This window comes from Chlorocebus sabaeus, chromosome 1, assembly GCF_047675955.1.
Source record: "Chlorocebus sabaeus isolate Y175 chromosome 1, mChlSab1.0.hap1, whole genome shotgun sequence".
In the NCBI taxonomy this organism is placed as follows: Eukaryota; Metazoa; Chordata; class Mammalia; order Primates; family Cercopithecidae; genus Chlorocebus; species Chlorocebus sabaeus.
In genome coordinates, this window is record NC_132904.1 from 71,652,982 (window position 1) to 71,673,204 (window position 20,223).

The following is a 20,223-nucleotide window of genomic DNA, read 5'->3' on the forward strand; positions in this document are numbered from 1 at the left end:
GGAAAATGTGAGTGCAGTGAGGAGACTGGGGGATGAGTGTGGAAGGGTGGGGAGCTTGGGGAGACCTATCAACATCCCCTCTGCGCCTCCATCTCTCTCCTGCTAACAGAGCAGGGGAAAATACCTAAGGGAAATGCAGAGGCAAGAGTCTGGAAAAGGACAGGCTGAGGCTGAGCCTCAGGGAGGCGGGGCACAGCTTCCTCCTCGCAGAGAGGCTGGACTTGAATAAATCCAGCCTCCTACACAACTGTGGAGCCAGGGCAAGGGAGAGACAGAAGGAGCAAGTGATCCAGGGAGACAGATACTTGGAGACACTTGGGGTTGAGTTTGAGGAGGACTCCCTAACCTGTGCCTGGACAAATCTCTTGTCCTGTGTGGCCCAAGAGGAACTGACCCAGTGTCTGGAGCTCCCACCATTATTGCATCCCTGCTGTGGCTCACCTGCTGCTGTCTCCAGGAGCCCCCGAGAAGATTTGCTTCCTCTCCCCTGCTAAGCTCCAGGTCCTGAGATTGAATTAGGGGCTGGAGCTCACTGCACTGCAGCAGTCATGGGACCCAGGATAGGTAAGTCCAGACAAAGTAAGGAAGGCGCATGGAGAGTGAGCCTGGGGAACATGTTCCCAGAGAAAAGGGTGAGGCCATAGAGCCAGAGTGGGTGGGGTAGGTGCTCACAGCTGTTGGCACAGAGCCAGGCACATGGCCAGAGCTCAGTAAAGGTGTGTTAAATGAATGAGTGGATGACTGGAGGAGCAGAAAGGGACAGTGTTTACTCAGCTGGAGCCAGGGAACACAGCCAAACCTTGTTGATGACACAGAGACTTACAGGACAACAGAAAGACAGGCCCCTGACCCCCTCATCAAGCCCTGTTTCCCCTCTCAAAGGAGACAGAGACAGACAGAGCAGAGAAAAAGAGAACAGTGTAGTTAGACAGTGCAGACAGGCAGGCTCAAACAAAGAGGCACACGGGTCGGAGAATGCAGTATCAACAGGTGTCAGCAGGAGAATGCAGGGAAAGGTAGGGAGGTCAAACCTGGAGATAGGGCTGCAGCGGAGACTGCAAGAGACAGAGATGAAGGAGACAAAGCAGGAAAGAGAATCAGACAGGGACAGGTGCCGGAGAGCTACAGACAGACCTGCAGGCAGTCGGAAGATCCACCCAGAAGACCAGGGGATTGAGAGTGACTTGCAGAGACCTGCATGGGTCTCTGTACAATGAGGTCTCTTACTGTGGAGAGGGGAGGAGGCTGGAGGAAAAAGGTCTTGAAGCTCTGCCTGCAGGGTGACAAGGAAACGCCCTGAAGCGAGGGCAGTGTTTCTGGGAACAGACCACCTGGCCCAGCATTTCCTGGGAAGTCAGTGTGGGTAGAAGAAACAAAGGATCTTTGGACTGGGAGAACTCCAGGTTAGACGCCCTATAGCGGTCACCTTTGGCCTCTTTCCCAGCTGTTGAATCTGCCCTGGGCTGTGTGAGCCTCACAGCCATTTGGACAAGGCCCCACTTGCTCCCAGAAGCCCAGCAGGGAAGGCTTTATAGGCCATGGAGACAGACCCAGCTGAGGCGCAGCTGCAGGGACTCCAGGAGAACACAGCCACGGCTTGGGGACTGCAACATGGCAGGAAGGGTGGGATAGATGCCTCCTTTCAGGGCACCTCACAGGACAGATGTGAATGAAGTCAGTTTGGGTGGGATGGTTTGGTGGGGGGGCGATGTGAATGGGCCATTGACAAACCAAATTCCCCATCAGCTTTGGCTCAGTGTGGATGGGAGGGATGGAGAGCTGGGGGGTGTGGGAACTAACTAGAGACTTTGGCTGCACTGTACCTCCCCACAGTCCCCCCAGGACTATTTTTCTGATCCCTGCAGGGCCCAGTTCTGGAATATTCTCCAGGTGCCCCCTGACTTCCCACACAGACAACAGGAAGCTGACCCCAGCATCTGCCCGGTGGGCCATCAGGTGCCACCTCTAGCCTTGCTTCCCGAGACCCATTCTGGTCTGTGGCCAGGCTCACCACACTACTCTGAGGGGTGTAGGAATGCGGGTGGGGTAGGATACCGAGCCTGCAGCCTGGGAAGAGTCCCCAAAGGGAGAGGGGGAAGCTGTCCCAGTCAGGGCAGACACCAGAGAGAAGTGAAGGTCAGATCTGGCTCCAGCAGAGCCCCTTCACCAACTCACCACATACCTCTTAGGCAGCAGTTTCCCTGCCAGTGCCAGGACAGCCATTGACACACACATGGTGTGACGCAAAGATTTCATTTTCCCACTTGTTCACCGTTGCTCAGGAAGCCCCTGCCCACATCCCATCCTGGTGACATTTGCCCTGTTTTCCAACTCTTCGAAATGCCAACTCCTCCAGGAAGCCGTTCCAGATTCTTCCAGCTGGGGGTAACCTCTCCCATATGCTGTTTGTTGACCCTCTCTTAGAGGTTCATCCCTCCTTGTTTCCGGTATTGCTGTTCCTCTCTCCAGCCCATCTGTGTTCAAATGTAAGCCATTCTAGGGCAGACAGGTGGGGCAAGGGAAAGAACCAACAGTCCCAGGTTCAAATTCCAGCACTGCATCACAGGCTTTAAGAGAACCCAGTGAAATGTCCTCCCCTTTTTAATAGGTGAGAAACTGATGCTCAGAGGGGGCAAGCAAAGTCCAAGCTCACCCCAAAGTAAACAGCAGGGTGGAGGCCAGCCCCTAGGTCTGCCTGGTACCAGAGCTCTTCCTCTCCATGCCATTGCCCTGGGGCTTTCTCTTCCCTTCCACCAATCCCATACAGGGTGAGCATGCCAGGGAAAGAGATAGCACTGCAAATGCTTAGAAAAGTGACTACACTGCATGTCTGTGGAGCTAGTGAGCTGCCCAGTACCGTTGGAGGAGCGGGGGCCACTGGCAACACCGTGGGAAGTTAAGCCAAAGAAGCTGATGGGGCCCAGTCACAAGGAACGTGCATGCCAGGTTAGGCACATGGACTTTGTCTTAAAGGCAGTTGGGAGCTATAGAAAGTATCTGAGGAGGAAGTGGCCCTGCTTCAGTGGCCCAGAGAATCTGTGTCCTGGGAACTTTCATAATAACCCCACTCATGTGTACAGTACTTTTTTTTTTTTTTGAGATGGAGTCTCACCCTGACACCCAGGTTGGAGTGCAATGGCATGATCTCAGCTCACTGCAACCTCTACCTCCCGGGTTCAAATGATTCCCCTGCCTCAGCCTCTAGAGTAGCTGGGATTACAGGCACTTGCCACCACACCCAGCTAATTTTTGTATTTTTGGTAGAGACAGGATTTCACCATGTTGGCCAGGCTGGTCTCGAACTCCTGACCTCGTGATCCACCCGCCTCGGCCTCCCAAAGTGTTGGGATTACAGACATGAGCTACCATGCCCAGCCATGTGCAGCACTTTTATGATGACAAAGCACTCTGGGCCCATTTTACAAATGAGGGTGGCCGGGCATGGTGGCTCATACCTCTAATCCCATCACTATGGGAGGCCGAGGCAGTGGGATCACCTGAGGACAGGAGTTCGAGACCAGCCTGGCCAACATGGTGAAACCACATCTCTACTAAAAAAAAAAATACAAAAAATTAGCTGGGTGTAGTGGCGGGCGCCTGTAATCCCAGCTATTCTGGAGGCTGAGGCAGGAGAATTGCTTGAACCTGGGAGGCGGAGGCTGCAGTGAGCTGAGATCGCGCCATTGCACTCCAGCCTGGGCAACGAGAGCAGGACTCCGTCTCAAAAAAAAACAAACAAAACAAAAAATCAAAAACCAATGAGGAAACAAAAGCCAGGAGGAGCTCTGTTACCTGCCCAAGGCCATGCAGCTACTCGGCAACAGAGCTGGGGCTCAAACTCGAGCCCCCCACTGGTAACAGAGGCCTTCCTGGCCTCCTCTTCCCCTCTTTCTGGACAAGTCTGTACTGAAGGCTCCAATGTTCCCAGCCTGTGCCTGGTGAACATAGGCCTAAGGGAGCTGGCTCTGCAGGAAACCTGCCCTGAGGTCCTCTCTAGACCCCAGGGTCACCTTGTGTTTGGAGGACTAGAGATTCATGATCCGAGTGAGATGGGATAACATGGACCCCTTAAAGGATCAATTTAAGTACAGAGAGAGATTAGCTGGGATCACGTGGAGCAGATGGAGCATGGCCTTGAGCCATAGCTGCATATCTCTGAGCCTCTGGCTCCTTGTTTTAGGCCTAGGGAGACCCTCCTTCCAGGCTGTAGTTGCCATTTTTTAGGTCATCCTAGGTCTAGATGGGGTAGCCAGGGTTACAACTGGGAACAGAAAGTCCCAACTCAGGGTCCCTGACTGAGCTGGGAAACCACCAGAAAGTTTGCCTGGCCCCTCTGCGACCCTGCCAGATCTACTTCAAGAAACAACAGCTGGAGTCTCACAAAGCTGGACCTCAAGCATGCTATTGTCCTCCCAGCAGACCACCCAAGGTCCTGCTGGGAGGAATTTCCCAAATATGACAGCCAAGCCCAATGCCTGGAGACATTCCCCCTTCCTGCCTTTGACTCCCTCTCCTCCAGAGTGCTGGGCCAGGCCAAACAAGGAACTGGAGCATTCAGGGCCCTCATGCTGCCCCCATCCCAACTCATGTGCACCACCGCAGTCCCCACCCACAGACCCCATGCTCCAGCCTTCTCTTCCCCTTCATTTAGTTTAGTTCAATTCAACAATCTTGTTCTTTTATTGAGACAGAGTTTCCCTCTTGTTGCCTAGGCTGGAGTGCAATGGCACAATCTCGGCTCACTGCACCCTTGGCCTCCCAGGTTCCAGCAATTCGCATACATCAGCCTCCCAAGTAGCTGAGATTACAGGTACACGCCACCACGCCCGGCTAGTTTTGGTATTTTTAGTAGAGACAGGGTTTCACCATGTTGGCCAGGCTGGTTTCCAGCTCCTGACCTCAGGTGATCCACCCGCCTCGGCCTTTCAAAGTGCTGAGATTATAGGCATGAGCCACCGTGAGGCCAGGCGTGAGCCAGGCCTCAAAAGATAAGTGGTTTGCTGGGGACGAGGGACACATGCTCACTAGGGTGCGGGGTACATGGGACGGGATTGGCTTCCACTAACCTTGACCTCCTTGGGGCTGAGCCTGTACTCACGGTTTGCAGATGGAGCTGGGAGTTGGGGAGGGGCTAACCATTGTTGAGGACCACAGTATTATCAGGCATAGGACATTTTCCTTTAATCGTAATAAAAACACTGGGAGATAGACACTGCTCACTAACTCACAGAGAAGAAAACAGGCTTAGAGAGGCTAAATAAGCTGTCTTAGGTCACACAGCTATGACATGACAAAACAAATATTTGAATCCAAAGTCTTCTCACCCAGAGGGTTTCAGCAGGGAACTAAGATGATCCACCAGGACTGGGGGAGTACAGGACAACGTCTGCCCTGGGGGAATTTATTGCCTAGTCAGGCAGAGAAGAGGGAAACATAAGTAATGCAAGAGAGTGACCAGCGGAAATTGGCCTGGGAGGGGGTTTTATGGAGGGAGAGATGAGAGATGAGCTGGGCTGCAGGAGCTTGGCAGGGGTATCTGCAGGCCCAGGGAATCTCAGGCAACTTACGAGGTAGGAAGGGCCCAAGGCAGGGCTTTGTAGCCTTGAAGTTGGCTGCCTCCCACCCCAACACCTCTGGAGGGGGGCGTCTGCCATTATCATGAGGAATGGATTGCCCAGCATCTGCTGCTGGTGTTACCGGAAAGGGGTCTGGATCTAGGCCCCAAGAGAGGGCTCTTGGATCTCGTGCAAGAAAGAATTCAGGGTGAGTCTGTAAAGTGAAAGCAAATTTATTAGGAAAGTAAAGGAATAAAAGAATGGCTACTCCATAGACAGAGCAGCCCCGAGCGCCGCTTGTTGACCATTTTTATGGTTATTTCATGATGATATGCTAAACAAGGGGTGGATTATTTATGCCTCCTCTTTTTAGACCATATAGGGTAACTTCCTGACATTGCCATGGCATTTGTAAACTGTCATGGCACTGGTGGGAGTGTAGCAGTGAGGACAACCAGAGGCCACTCTCATTGCCATCTTGGTGTTGGTGGGATTTAGCTGGATTCCTTACTGCAAGCTGTTTTATCAGCAAGGTCATTAGGACCTGTACCTTGTGCTGACCTCCTATCTCATTCTGTGACCTGGAATGCCTAACTGTTTGGGAATGCAGTCCAGTAGGTCTCAGCCTTACTTTACCCAACCCCTATTCAAGATGAAGATGGAGATGGAGATGGGTAAGAATCTCAATTCAATGGTTTTGGACTTTGTGGGGAGAGAGTCTGAGAATCTGAGGGCCACAGCCTCTTCCTTTGAAGGGCTGATCCATCTTTCAGGAAGTTTCTCTAAAGAACAATCAAACCATTTGCTTTGGACGGACAGTCTAGGAAGAGGAAAAAAATTGCTAATGAAGACAGTGAAATAGCAAATACCATCATGTGTATGTAGATGTGTAAGGTACAGTTTGGGGTTTTTAGCGCTCAGGCTGAATGTGGGGATAGATGGTTTTCGTCCTCAGGAGATGCTTTCTGCACCAGGAAGGTGGGATTATAGTCCCTGCATTGTAGCCGGGGGCTTCAAGCCTATATCACTGCCTCCTAGCCAGTGAGTGTGCCTGGAGAGAAGAGGTCCAGTTCCTTGGGTCCTGTGGTTGGTTACGGCTTGAACGAGAGAGGGAAAGAGATGATCCAGAGATGGATGAATGGCGATGTCAGGATGGAGGGGTTTACCTGGAGGAAGACCAGGTGTGTGTGGAAGGGGATGGGTCCAGCTGGGCCCGATTGCCTCAGATGTGCTTGAATATTTATCAGGAAAAGAGAGCAATGGCCCCCAGGAAAGGAGAGCAAGGGCCACCTGTATGTCAGGCCAGCTGCCCCAGAGGCCTTACCTCTTTGAGGTCGTATAGAGGAGAAGAGATTTCTTGTCCTCACTCTTTGCTAGGCTGGTGGCTGAAGTCACTATAACAAAAGACAACTTAACAGGAGAAAAGCATACAAATTTATTTGGCTTTTAAAAATTTGATTTACTTTAATTATTATTATTTTTACATAGAGATGGGGTCTCACCATGTCACCCAGGCTAGTCTGGAACTACTGGGCTTGGTAATTCTCCCACCTCGGCCTCCCAAAGTGTTACAGGTGTGAGCCACTGCACCTGGCCCAAATTTATTTAATGTAAGTTTTCCATGACACGGGGGCCTTCAGAAATGAAGACCCAAAGAAATGGGAAAACCCGTGTATTCTTAAATTTTTTAGTTTTTATTATTTTGAATTTAATTTAATTTAATTTAATTATTTATTTTTTGAGACAGGGTCTCACCCTGTTGCCCAGGCTGGAGTGCAGTGGCATGATCTTGGCTTACTGCAACCTCTGCCTCCTGGGCTCAAGTGATCCTCTTGCCTCAGCCTCCCAAGTAGCTGGGATTATAGGCATGCACCACCACACCTGGCTAGTCTTTTGTGTTTGTAGTAGAGATGAGGCTTCACCATGTTGTCCAGGCTGGTTTATTATTTTTTAATCATCTAGCCTAAAATGTCAAAAACTTGTGACTTTTTATGCCAAGTTTGATGAAGAAGTATATAGTTGCGGAGAAGTATTGCACAAAGAGGGTGTGTGTTAATGGTGATAAACTTGGGGAAATCTAGCAAGGCCTGTTTGTTCAGATTCTTCTCTGTGTCCTTGCATCTTCAAAGTTAAGGCTGTTTCTTTTCTCCAGGTAGAAAGAGAGTAACTCTCAAATAAGGATCTTATGACCTGTTTCAGGGTGAAAGGCGGGAGAAGGTCAGAGCGGTGTGACTATCCTAAGTTTTATGACCTGCTTCTACTGTTTTCTCAAATGTGGCCAAGGTGCCATATTTGGGGAGTAGTGTGTCCTGAATTCCATCAGTAAATACTGTTATCTTCACCTTACAAATGGGGAAACTGAGGCTCAGAAAGCTCAAGGGATGTGCCCAGGCTCACACAATGGGCTTGTAGCACAGCTGGGATTCCAACCCAGGTCTGAGACCTTAAAGCCTATTCTCAGCCTCACATTTCCCTGAGATCTGCCCTTTGTAGCTGGGAGGCAGCCAAAGGAAGCAGAATCCCGGGCCTTTCCCACAGAGAACAGGTAAAGGAAGGTGGTCCTTGCAGTCAGGCTGGTCTCTGAAACCCTGCTCCTCATTACCCAGACTCCGGTGGTGTAGAGAACACTGACTCTACCCATGAAGGGCAGCCTTGAAGGGGGAGTCTCCGACTGACCAGACACATGGGAAACGAAGTTTGTGGCTGACAGACTTTCAGGAACCTGTCTGACTGTCTTATGAGGAGCTGCAGGCAGGTGGCTGACTGATGGTCTGAACGGACAGCTCTCCTGAAAGACAGTGGCCCGCTGGCTGGCTGGTTTACCAGCAGGTGGACACGGTGTGCCTGCACGAGTGATCAGCCAAGTGACTGATTGACAGTCGGGCACACAGACCCGCTGCGGGTCCCTAGCCCCTGGAGCCACCTGGCCTACCTGGGATCCCAAAACTTAGCTGCCCACCTGGGAGAGAGAGAGAGACTGGGTTTTTTAAACTAGGGCTTGGCTCCCTGCCCCAGGTCCCCTCATTCCCACAGGCGACTGCCAGCCCAGCCCAGGTTCAGTCCCATGGCCATCCCCTTCTCCTGTCAGGGGTCGCCCCTGACAAAGGCCCCATAGAACAGGGCAGGGCCTCAGTGCCCTTCCACAGGAGGACATGCAGCCCTGGACTTGACCATCCTTCCAAGGGGAGTTCCGCCCTGAGTCAGGGAGGCAAAGGTTTGCTGTCAGGGCATCAGTAGAGACCCCAGCCCACAGGAAAGTCTTGGAGGGGGTGGACAGCCTGCCTGACAAGCCCCATTCAGTGACCGACTGACCCCCCAAGTACATGACTCGTGCACCTCTCAGAGCCAGGAAGAATGTAGCCAGTGCTTCCCTCCCCTGCCCAGAGGCACAGGCTATGGACTTTGCCCTCCACAAACAGCCATATCTCTAAAGGATAAAGTAATCCCAGGAAGGCTCTGAGTCTTGACAGAAGAGGCCGGGATTGAAGCTTCAGGGAGAGCCAGAGGTGAGGCTGGAGTGGGAGCTCACCTGAGGCAGGTGAGCATGTTCCATGAGTGGGCAGGTGAGAGGCTGTGGGGCTGGAACTGGGGTTAGACAGGCTGGGGCACAGCGAGAATGTCTCCAGTATACCCAGGAAGCTAAATGGAGGATCCAGGGTCTGGCCTGGAGCTGGGGGCCTCATGTTCTGAGCCAGCCCACAGGCCTTCCACCCCTCTCCCCCATCCATTCCTTGGGTTTCCTTCAGAGCTGGGGCTCCAGGTCAGGGACTTCTGCTCCCAACCTCAGCTCCCGCTCTCTCATCTGGTTGGCTTGGCCCCTTGGTGGACTGGCACTGCTATCTATGAAGTGACCTGGCTAGGTTTGGCTGGGCCAAGACAGAGAAAAGCACTCTGCTTCTTCCCCTTGTCAAACTTGTACAAGGAGCATTGAGTGACGTTGAGTTTAACACCTACCTGGACTTGAGTCCTGGGACCAATACTAACCAGCAAAGCTAGTTCCTCTGAGCCTGGGTGTCCTTATCGGAAGCATAGAGATAATAAGACACCAAAGGGACAGAGTTGTGGAGAGGGTTCATGGGCCAGTGCACAGAAAGCCTGTGGCACAGAGCCCAGACTACAGCAGGTAACCCACTGCTGCTAGTGAGAGGAGCTGAGGCTTAGAAATGGTCCCCTCCACCTCCTCTGGGCGGGTGCGTTTGCTTTGAACTGCCTTACTTCCTCCTTGCCTTTAAAGTGACTCCCACTGAATGTCCCATGACACTCCTCTTCCCTAGGCCAATTTCCCATCTACTCCTGTCAGGTGTCAGTTTTGTTTCAACAGTTCCTTGCTTCCTCTGAGTGTTTATGCCCCCAAGAGGGACTCCTCCCTAGCCACACGCACTTCCATTTCCTCAGCCAAATTCCTCAACCTGTTTGTATGGACGTTTCTCCAAAGCAAGATATACAAGTAGCAGTAGGCACATGAAAAGATTCTCAACATCATTAGTCATTAGGGAAATGCAAACCAAAACCACACTGAGATACCACCTGTACTCTATGAAGATGGCTATAATTGAAAAGACAGACAATAAAAGTACTAGCAAAGATGTAGAGAAATTGGAATATTGCTGAAGGGAGTGTAAAATGGTGTTGCCACTGTGGAAAATGGTTTGGCAGTTCCTCACATAGTTAAACACAGAATTATTTTATATGAACGTATGACCCAGCAATTCTGCTCCTAGGTATACACCCAAGAGAACTGAAAATGTTTATCTACATAAAAATTTGTACATGAATGTTTGTAATACCTGAAACTTGAAAACATTATGCTAAGTGAAAGAAGCCAGTCACAAAAGGCCACATATTGTGTGATTTTATTTATATGAAATGTTCAGAATATAGGCAAATTCATAGAGACAAAAAGTAGATGAGTGCCAGGGAAGAGGGAGGAATGGAGGGTGACTACAGATGGGTACGGGACTTCTTATGAGGGAATGAAAATATTCTGGAATTAGATAGTGTAGATAGTTGTACAGCTTTGTAAATATACTAAAACCCACTGGATTGTGCACTTTTAAAAGAGTGGATTTTATGACTATAAATTACATCTCAATTTTAAAAATCCTCAGGTTCCCAGGTACCCTGTAAGAGGAGCACAAAAACTTCACCTGTGGTGGTTCAGGGCCTCTGTAGCCCCCTCCCTGAGTTTTTCTTTCAGCCCTAGAGATACAGTGAGAGTCCCCCAGGTCAGGAGGAATCCTGAGGTCAATTTTCAGGCTCCAGAAAGAGCATGCTGAGTGAGAGGAAACTCCTGCCGGTGGTGAGAGGGACATAAAACAATGGAGGCTTCCGGCAGGAAGTGAAGCCGCAGGAGGGGAGGAAAGCCAGGGAGGCCAGGGCTGCCAGGAAGAGCGGGTGGTTTCAGTCTAAATGGAGGGGTGGAGTCTGAAGTTTGGACTTCCAGGCTCCCCACTGAGAGTGAGCTCAGGAGACCCTGGGAGATGCCTCTGAAGGCGCTGAACTTTCTTCTCATTGCAGTGAGTGAGATACTGAGGGTTACCATAGTTACCATGTGAGGAAAACCAACATGTGTAAAGGAGGTCGAGGGTCCAAGACAGCTCTGTGTCCTCAGTTATCACCCCACGGGCCTCTGTCCACAAGGGTGTTAAATGAGACGAGCTCGGAGGGCCCTTTCTGCCCTGACCAGCAACATGGTCTGATGGTGTGATGTGGGGATAGGCTGGTTAGCTCTGTGATGACATGCACAGGGGTTCCCTGTGCAGGGATTGGAATCTACTCCAATACACTGCAGAAAAGCCTTTATTCCCTGACTATGGACCTAGCCTTGACCCTGCCCCTGGCTCTAGACCTCTGATCCTAGACTGACCCAGACAGTCCCAGGCCCAGACTCAGTCTCCAAGAGCACAGGCTGTCTCACAACCCAAGGCAGGCTGAGAATGTGCACGGCTCACCCTCCCGCGGGGGCCACTACTTGCAGGTTTGCTGTGTGGGGAGGTCAGCAACTTCTCCCCAGAAGGGAAGTTTTGCTGGGAGCAGAGTGAAGTGTGAAATAGGTACCCAGTAGGCTTTGGGTCAGTAGGGGCACAGGGACACACACCCTTTTAGGAAAGTCCCTTCCAGAACTGTGACCTAAGAATGAGGAAGGCTGAAGGTGATTTGATTCTCAGATTCTCATCAACCACTAAGAACCCTTCCTCCTGAAAGACCTTGGTTCTGAGGTCTAGGGCTACCTGATCAGGCCAGGGCCATTCTCTGGGATTCTATCTATTCTCCTTCCCTGGTTTTCTGTCCCTCAGGGCCAGCGGGTGAGGGACCCCAGGTACCAGACAAGGAAACCAAGGCCACGATGGGCACAGAAAACACACCTGGAGGCAAAGCCAGCCCAGACCCTCAGGACGTGCGGCCAAGTGTGTTCCATAACATCAAGGTACCTCTCAGGGCCTGGCAGGGGACTCTGAGCCTAAAAGAGCAGGCTCTGCCACGTACTGGCTGTGTAATGCCAAGGAAGACTTTCTCTGAAGCTCAGTTTCCTCATCTATACAATGGGTGGCTGTGAGGATCAAAGGGATGATCTACAAAAGCACTCAGCTGGGTTTCGGGCACATGGAAGGTGGCCAGTATGTGTTCGCTCCTCCCAGGGAGGAAAGGGGGTGCTCTTGGAGGAGTACAGGATGAGGCACCCCTTGTTTCCCACTTTCCCAGAGAAATAGAGAAGTACCTGGGGATCCCAAACCTATGTGGATACTGGGAGTCCTGGCTCCACCAAGGGCAGCTGTGAACATCCAACGTCCACTGGAGCCCACTGGGTGCCAGGCCCTGTGCCGGGTGCCCTCACACGTGATCTTATTTAGTTCTCACAATATTCCTGGGAACTCAGGCTGTTGTCCTCATTGTACAGATGAGGAAACTGAGACTCAGAACAGAGTGAATATATTAAGCTCTGTCATAAATACTCTATTTTTTAATCATTTGAAGTTTTTCTTCTCTTAGGAATTCTCTTAGAGTTTTTCAGGAGGAGACTCCAGGCAGGCTGGGATGTTTGGGGTAGCGTTCAGTGTGTGCAGGTGGCCTCACAGTGCCACTCTGGGAGAGGACTAGTGCGGGTGGGATGGAGAAGGATCTGGGTGAATCTGGGATAGCTCCCCTGAGAAAGGGGCAGGATGGTGGAACTGGGAGGAAAGCCCAGCCCAGCCAAGGGGGGCTCTGAGAGCCAAAGGGGCTCCCACCATTCCTGGCCACGGGAAGACCCTACTCTTGGTCTTGTGGCTCTTCAACAGCCCCCAGGTCCCTGGAGTGTACTCAGGATGGCTTTTCTAGTTTTTAGTCCTGTGTGAGAAGCTGTGAGCTACACCAATCACCATCTCTCTCTGCCCCCCACCTCCTCTGGCCTTTCTTCCCTTTCTGTCTTTCTCTCCCCTCCCTCCTCCTCTGCCTGTCTCCTTTGGTCTCTCTCTCTCTCTCTTCTGTTGGTCACTCTCCCGCTCTCTATCTCTTTCTGTGACTCTGTTCCCCCATCTCTGTTCCTTGGTGCTCTCTCTGCCTCCTTCCCTCTCTTTGTCTCCCCCTGCACTGCCCACCTCTGCCTGCCTCCCGGTCCCCTTACAGCTGTTCGTCCTGTGCCACAGTCTGCTGCAGCTGGCGCAGCTCATGATCTCCGGCTACCTTAAGAGCTCCATCTCCACAGTGGAAAAGCGCTTCGGCCTCTCCAGCCAGACGTCGGGGCTGCTGGTCTCCTTCAACGAGGTACAGGCCCCGCCCAGCCACAGGGGTGGACACTGAGGGAGACTTGCACCGCACCTTCCACCAACCTTCCCTCTCACTACCCCACCTTAAGGCCTTCCCCTCCCAGTGCCCTCAGGCAACCTGTGTCCCAGCGCCTGCCTGAAACTTCAGAGCTTTTGCAGCTGTGTTCTAGGACCTGGACTTGGTTGTCTCCCTTGGGAACCTCTACTGTGTCAGGTCCAGGGATATTTCAGAGCTAGCCAGGGTCCCCATATCCACCCAGTCCCCTTTTGCATCCTTTACCTTTTCAGGCACCCGGTTATTGCCTGTCCCAGGAAGGAATCAAAGAAAGCCACTTCAACGGTAGTGAGAGAGGCTTAAACTGCATCAAGAGCAGAACCTCTGGGCCTTAGGGTGGTTGGGGGAGGGATACCGTGGTGCAGGGTATCTGTCCTTAGAACTGCCCGGGGATTCACAGGCCTGTGGAGCCCACAGCCAAGCAGGGAGGAGCAGATGAGCTGCTTTGGGTGGATTTGGAGAGCAGAGTCCAGCTGTGTCCCAGTCCTTCAGTCCTTCCCCTGCCAGATGTTTTTACCCTGAAGAAAGTTGTCTTTCTCCCCGTCCCCCGTGCAGATTCCCATGAAATTCTCCCCCTGGGTAATGTGTCATATTCCTCACTGTGTCATATTCCTCACAACTCAAGGCCGTCCAGCTGCAGTGTCCACGGATCCTCTTCAGCACCTGTGTCAGAGGTGGGAGGGGAAAGTCCTTACCCTGCTCTGGGAGCTTGGGCAAGTCACTCCCCTGTCTCTGGGCCTCAGGGCCCTATCTATGGATATGGCCACTATGGAGTGTGGCTGTCCTTTCCAGGGTCCGGCCACTGTGGAGTGTGGCTCCCCCGCCGACACAGCCCCACTCCCCCAGCGAGGAGGGTCTGGGACTCACCCACCGTTACCAACCAATAAGCAGCAGAGCCAATGCGCTCCCTGCTCATGGTGCAGAGACTGTCCCTGCCCTGCAAGCTCTGAAGTCCCCTCCTGAACTCACATCCTAGGATCGTGATCCTAAGGCTCAAAATGTCAAGCCTTAGGCCAGGCACGGTGGCTCACACCAGTAATCCCAGCACTTTGGGAGGCCGAGTTGGGTGAATCACTTGAGGTCAGGAGTTCGAGATCTGCCTGGCCAACATTGTGAAACCCCATCCCTACTAAAAATGCGAAAATTAGCCAAGCATGGTGGCACATGCCTGTAATTTCAGCTATTTGGGAGGCTGAGGCAGGATAATTGCTCAAACCCGGGAGGAGGAGGTTGCAGTGAGCCGAGATTGCACCACTGCACTCCAGCCAGGGCAATAACAGCAAAACTCTGTCTTAAAAAAAAAAAAAATCCAATCCTTAACCTGGCTTTAGGCTTCGTTTATGACATTCCTGAAACTCAAAATCCCTTCATTTGATGGCCCATCCTCCCCATGTTCTAACGTGGAGTCCAATCTGTGTTCAAAAATGGAATTGAACTCCTAGATTTCTCTGCTCTGCCCTCATTTTTCTCCTCTAAGGGGGCAGTGCGGCCTTTCTGAGGGGGACCCAGGAGAGGGACCCAGATGATTTTTATTCAGTCTGTTATTCAGATGGGCATACCGAAGTTGGAGATAGAGACAAGGATGGTGCAGGCCCCCAGCCCTGGGCACTGTTCCACCTTAATGGGTCACCTGGTCCCTTTGCAGGTGGGGAACACAGCCTTGATTGTGTTTGTGAGCTATTTTGGCAGCCGGGTGCACCGACCGCGAATGATTGGCTATGGGGCTATCCTTGTGGCCCTGGCGGGCCTGCTCATGACTCTCCCGCACTTCATCTCAGAGCCATACCGTTACGACAACACCAGCCCCGGTAAGAGCAGCAGGGCTGGGCAGGAATGGGACGTGAGCCTCTGCATTGCTTTGCGCTGGGGCCCACCCACAGGCCTTCATCAGGCAGGATACGCCGAAGCACCCCAGGATAGCTGCTAGTCCGCCACCCCGCCCAGCTCCTCAGGCCCCAGCCCCGGTGGGTCTCTGGCAGACCTGGGGAGTGGGGCAGGAAGTAGGCCCTGCGCAGAGGGGTGAGGGCCTGCTTGTATGTCACTGTGGGTTTTTTTAAGTGGGGGTGAATTTACAGCGCAGCCTACTTTGAGGGCCTGGCATGCAGTAGACCCTCAGGAATTGCCTGTGTAGTAATAATAGCGTCATACACTACTCAATATGCACCAGACACTGCTCTAAGCACTTAATGTGTAGTCATGCATTTCATCCTCATAAAAGATATTGGGAAAAGAATGAATGAATGAGTGAATGAACAAATTTTAAAAAATGAAAGAATTCTGGACAGGAATGGTGAAGCCATGTTCAGCCCAGTGGGATTTTGTTGAGGCCCTACTTGACAAAGGGATGCCTGTCTCTTAGAGAATGACCCTAACAACCTGAGCCCTCATTTTATTCCTTCCCTCTCCTACCCACTCACCCACCCACCTACTCACCCATCTGTCCATCTATCCATTCATCCATATCTATCCACCCATGGATGCATCCACCTACTCATCCATCTATTTATCTATTCATCCATCCATTGGAACACCCAACAAACTCTTAATGCTGCCTACTTCGTGCCTGAGCCTCTCAGGGGAATCAGTTCTTTTTACTCTAGGGAGCTCCCAGCCTGGGAAAGGAGACAGACAAAACAAAAAACAGTTGTGTGACGAGGGAAGCACGGGGCAGGGGCGAGCCCACACTCCAGCCTGGCATGGAGGAAGCCTTCCTAGGGGAGGAAGACTGTCAGAGAACAGCCTTCCTCCCTCACCCTCCCACCAGCTCATGCCTCTGAAGTCCCACTCTGTACCAGACCAGAAGACAGGGATAGGGGAGACAAGATGAAGCAGACATGACCCAGTGGGGTGCAGGGTTGAGCACGGGCAACTCTGCCACAAGGTATAGAGCCGAACACCTTGGGAGGTGACCAGAGGAGGCCATTAGAGTCCTGAATAAGGGAAGGACCCTGGCAACTGGAGGGAGCTGGAGGGGTTAGAGGAGGTGGCACTTGAGCTGCAGCTTAGAGAGAAGGTGGCAGTTGCAGGTGGAGGGGAGGGCGTGGGTGCAGAGGCAGGGAAATGGGAAAGCCCAGCACGTGCGTGAAGAATGCGGAGTGGTTCTCTAGGCCTGCATGGAAACTTGTCAAGAGAACTGCTTGGAATACCAAAAAACAATACTTCCTCACATTTCTTTGTACAGAATTTTCACTTTACAGAGGTTTTTCTGTGCAAGGACACACATGTTCTTCATCCTCACTACCATACAACCTCCCTCTGCAATAGGTGCCCCTGAATCCTTAAGCAAATCCCTTCTCCTGTCTGAGCCTCCGTCTTTACATCAGCCCAAAGAATGGGAGAGACTCGGGGATCTCCAAACTCCCCTCCTGTTCTGACACTCCAGGTTATTCCATTCACTCATTCTTCATCCAATACTGATGAAGTTGTGTTCTGTGCCAGGCCCTCTGCGGGGCACTGGGGACACAGGGATGGGGAAGGCAGACATAACCTCTCTAATAATTGTCGCATCTAACGTCTAGTAGGCCCCATGCCTGGGCATGCTCACCACCCACCACTCTTAACGTTCATGACCCCAGAAGGCAGGGATTATCACTACTTCCTCACAAGTGAGGAAACCAAGGCTCAGAGAGGGGAGGAACCGCCCCAAGGACACACCCAGGTAGCGCTACCTTAGCTGCTGCTCTGAACTGCTGAATTCTTCCACTTCTGAATTCCTTATCTGGAGAACTTTGTTCTTTTTTTTTTTTTTTTTTTTTTTTGAGATGGAATCTCACTCTGTCGCCCAGGATGGAGTGCAGTGGTGCAAACTTGGCTCACTGCAACCTCCACCTCCCAGGTTCAAACAATTCTCCTGCCTCAGCCTCCTGAGTAGCTGGGATTACAGGCATGTGCCACCACACCTGGCTAATTTTTGTATTTTGGTAGTGACGGGGTTTCTCCATGTTGGCCAGGCTGGTCTCAAACTCCTGACCTCAAGTGATCCACCCCGCTCGGCCTCCCAAATTGCTGGGATTACAGGCGTGAGCCACAGCACCTGGGCAAACTTTGTTCTTTCTTTCATGTGAAAGATGAAGAAACCAAGGCCCAGAGCGGGTAAGGGCCTCTGTGAAGTCACACAGCAAGTCCCAGGCAGCCTCCATGGAAGGCTTCTTTCAGGTTCTTGACCTTGTTTCACATGGCTCTTTGCAGCCCAAGGAAGTGGCTCTCCTGGCTGGACTGACACAGCTCAGAGTCTCAGCTCCATAAATGGAGGGCCGCAGAGAGAAGGCTGCTTCTACAGCCACATTTGGGATAATAATAGTGTGAGGGTCTCCTCAAGTTTGCTCACCAAATATTGGTGAGCTCCAGGGAACAAATGTCAGGTACTAAATTAAGAAATTTTTTTCTGTACACTGCATCTGTGTCCCAAGCTGACGCTGAACCCTCCCCCAAAGTGAACACCAAGGGCCCCAGGGCCCTCCATAATCCAGCCCCAGCTGCCCCACCCTACTTCACCGTGACTTCAACCCTGGCCTTGCCCTCACACTTTGTGATCTAGCCATTCTGAACTTCTCATTCTCCTGGCACGGTGCCCTTTCAAGTCCCTGGGTTTTACCTGTACTGTGACCTCTTCCTAGAACACCCCTCCCCTCCCTCTTTTTCTGGTAAATTGTGTTTATTCTTCTGGACCCAGTTCAAACTGCACCCCCTTTGACCGTCCCGCCCCACGCAGGGGCCGCCGTTGCTGTGGCACTTGCAAATGCCTCTGGTCAGAAAGGTGGTGTAGGGCAGCTTAAGAGCATGGACCCTAAAGCCAGACCCCCTGGGTTCCAATCCTGGCCCTGTCCCCTTACTAGTTGCTGTCTAAGCATCAGTTTCCTTACCTGTGAAACAGGCGTAATGAGGGCACTCCCCCTCGAGGTTTGCTGTGGGGCTCGAATTATTTTTATACACAGCACTTAGAAGAGTACCTTCCCCCGGGGAAGTGCTATTTAAGTCTTAGCTATTGTTGCAACATTTTTTCATTGTCGTCTCTCAGAGGATATGCCACAGGACTTCAAGGCTTCCCTGTGCCTGCCCACAACCTCAGCCCCAGCCCGGACCCACTCCAACGGAAACTGCTCAAGCTACACAGAAACCCGGCATCTGAGTGTGGTGGGGATCATGTTCGTGGCACAGACCCTGCTGGGCGTGGGTGGGGTGCCCATTCAGCCCTTTGGCATTTCCTACATCGATGACTTTGCCCACAACAGCAACTCACCCCTCTACCTCGGTGAGGACCAGTCTCATCCCTTGGCCTCTGATGGTCAGGCCAGGCTCAGCTAGGAGGAAGAGAGACCCAGGGTTGGGGCTGGAGATGGAGTCCCTGCCCCCTGCCCCATCTGGCCAGGAAAGGTCCAGGGAAGCCCTGGAGACTTCCCCATCCCTGACCAGGGGAGACAGAGTGTTCTTGCCCATCACAGACTGGGCAGGCACTGGTCTGCGGAGGGAAGCCAGGACCAGAGGATCCTAACCCAGGCTTTGTGTTGTAGGGATCCTGTTTGCAGTGACCATGATGGGGCCAGGCCTGGCCTTTGGGCTGGGCAGCCTCATGCTGCGCCTTTATGTGGACATTAACCAGATGCCAGAAGGTGAGCCTCAGGAGCACACGTTTGCTAGACCCTAGCTAACGGACTGCCACTCTCATAGGAGACACTGAGCCAGGGAACCTCGGTTCAAATCCTAACAGCACCACTGACCTTGGGCAAGCCTCTTAGCCTCTCGAACCTCAGCTTTCTCATCTGTGAGAAAATCTCTGTCCTGTCTGTCCCCTAAAGCTGCAATTGGAGTCCAGTGAGATGGTGGAGGTAAACTGTAAAGTGCCATCAGATGAGGAACCGTGGTTGCTGTCTCTACTATTACCAGGAGTCTTCGCCTCGTTCCATACCCCACCTTCCCCAGGCCCTCAGCCCCCTGCTCACACATGCTGTGGGGCAGGCGAAAGAGCGTACTCTTTTGACCTGTAGGGAGCCTCCGTCTTTAGGGGGAAACAAGACTTGAGTTAAACAGAAAGGACAGTGCACACTGGAGAGAACTTTTGGAGCAGAACTTGGTGACTCAAAGTATTACCCTGGGCCTCTCTCAGATGGGGCATTTACTGTGACCTCTAAGAATCCTTCTAGTTCTGACCAGCTCAGAGCCTAGGAAACTGCCAGGGGCACCATTTGGGAAACAGTAGTCTCTGGTTCAGGCAGTGGTCAGAGTGGGCCAAGGAGTGGGACTGACGCTTGGTCAGAAGCTGGCCAGGAGGGAGGGGTGTTGGGGGTTCCGGGGCTCTGGAGTCCTTGGAGAGCAGTAGGGTACTCCTGTTAGAGCGTGTCACTGTGGCATCCCAGCTCCTAACTCATCAAACCAAGCAGCTCCAGATGTGCCTCCTGCCTCCTGCCATTCTCACCTGCAGACTTTCTGCCAGGTCCTGGGAGCCTCAGGTAATGTGTGTGTGTCTGAATGAACACGCAGACGCTGCTTCTTGTTCCCCAGCTTTTGCCCACAAGCGCCTGCAGCCAGGACAAGTCTGCACAGCTCTGAACAGCAGCCACTAGGGACAGCCCTGCCCCGCCCGCTTTCCTTCTGGAAGGCTGGGTCCAGAGTGTGGGCTCTGGCTGCAACCTCTCCCTCCCCTGAAAGAAAAGTCCTGGGAGTCAGGGGTTCCCTAGATTTCCCCGACACACCTCAGCTCCATGCAAGGGGGTGTGTTTTCTGGCTATTGACATTGTCCAGGTAGATGGGGCATCTCCACAGGCAGATGTGACATTTCTGTGAACCAACCTGCCACCTCAAAACTCCCTTCTCCATGGGGGATTTCATAAGGTAGGCAGATCATGCCAGCTGCAGGCACAGACTGATATGA

At 52.3% G+C, this 20,223-nt stretch overlaps 1 protein-coding gene across 2 annotated transcripts in view; it reads left to right on the plus strand.

Annotated features, from left to right (window-relative positions):
- The first annotated feature begins 237 nt into the window (after positions 1-237).
- Positions 238-20,223, plus strand: part of SLCO2B1 (solute carrier organic anion transporter family member 2B1) — a 54,375-nt gene continuing 34,389 nt past the window's right edge. Inside the window, exons 1-6 of one of the 2 annotated variants that reach the window (XM_008020160.3) lie at positions 238-564; positions 11,852-11,982; positions 13,161-13,298; positions 15,001-15,163; positions 18,373-18,606; positions 18,866-18,964. In XM_008020160.3, the coding sequence (XP_008018351.3) occupies positions 549-564; positions 11,852-11,982; positions 13,161-13,298; positions 15,001-15,163; positions 18,373-18,606; positions 18,866-18,964 (781 nt within the window). In that variant the 5' untranslated portion in view covers positions 238-548. The remainder of the gene's footprint in view (positions 565-11,851; positions 11,983-13,160; positions 13,299-15,000; positions 15,164-18,372; positions 18,607-18,865; positions 18,965-20,223) is intronic. The other variant, XM_008020157.3, reaches the window with a different exon arrangement.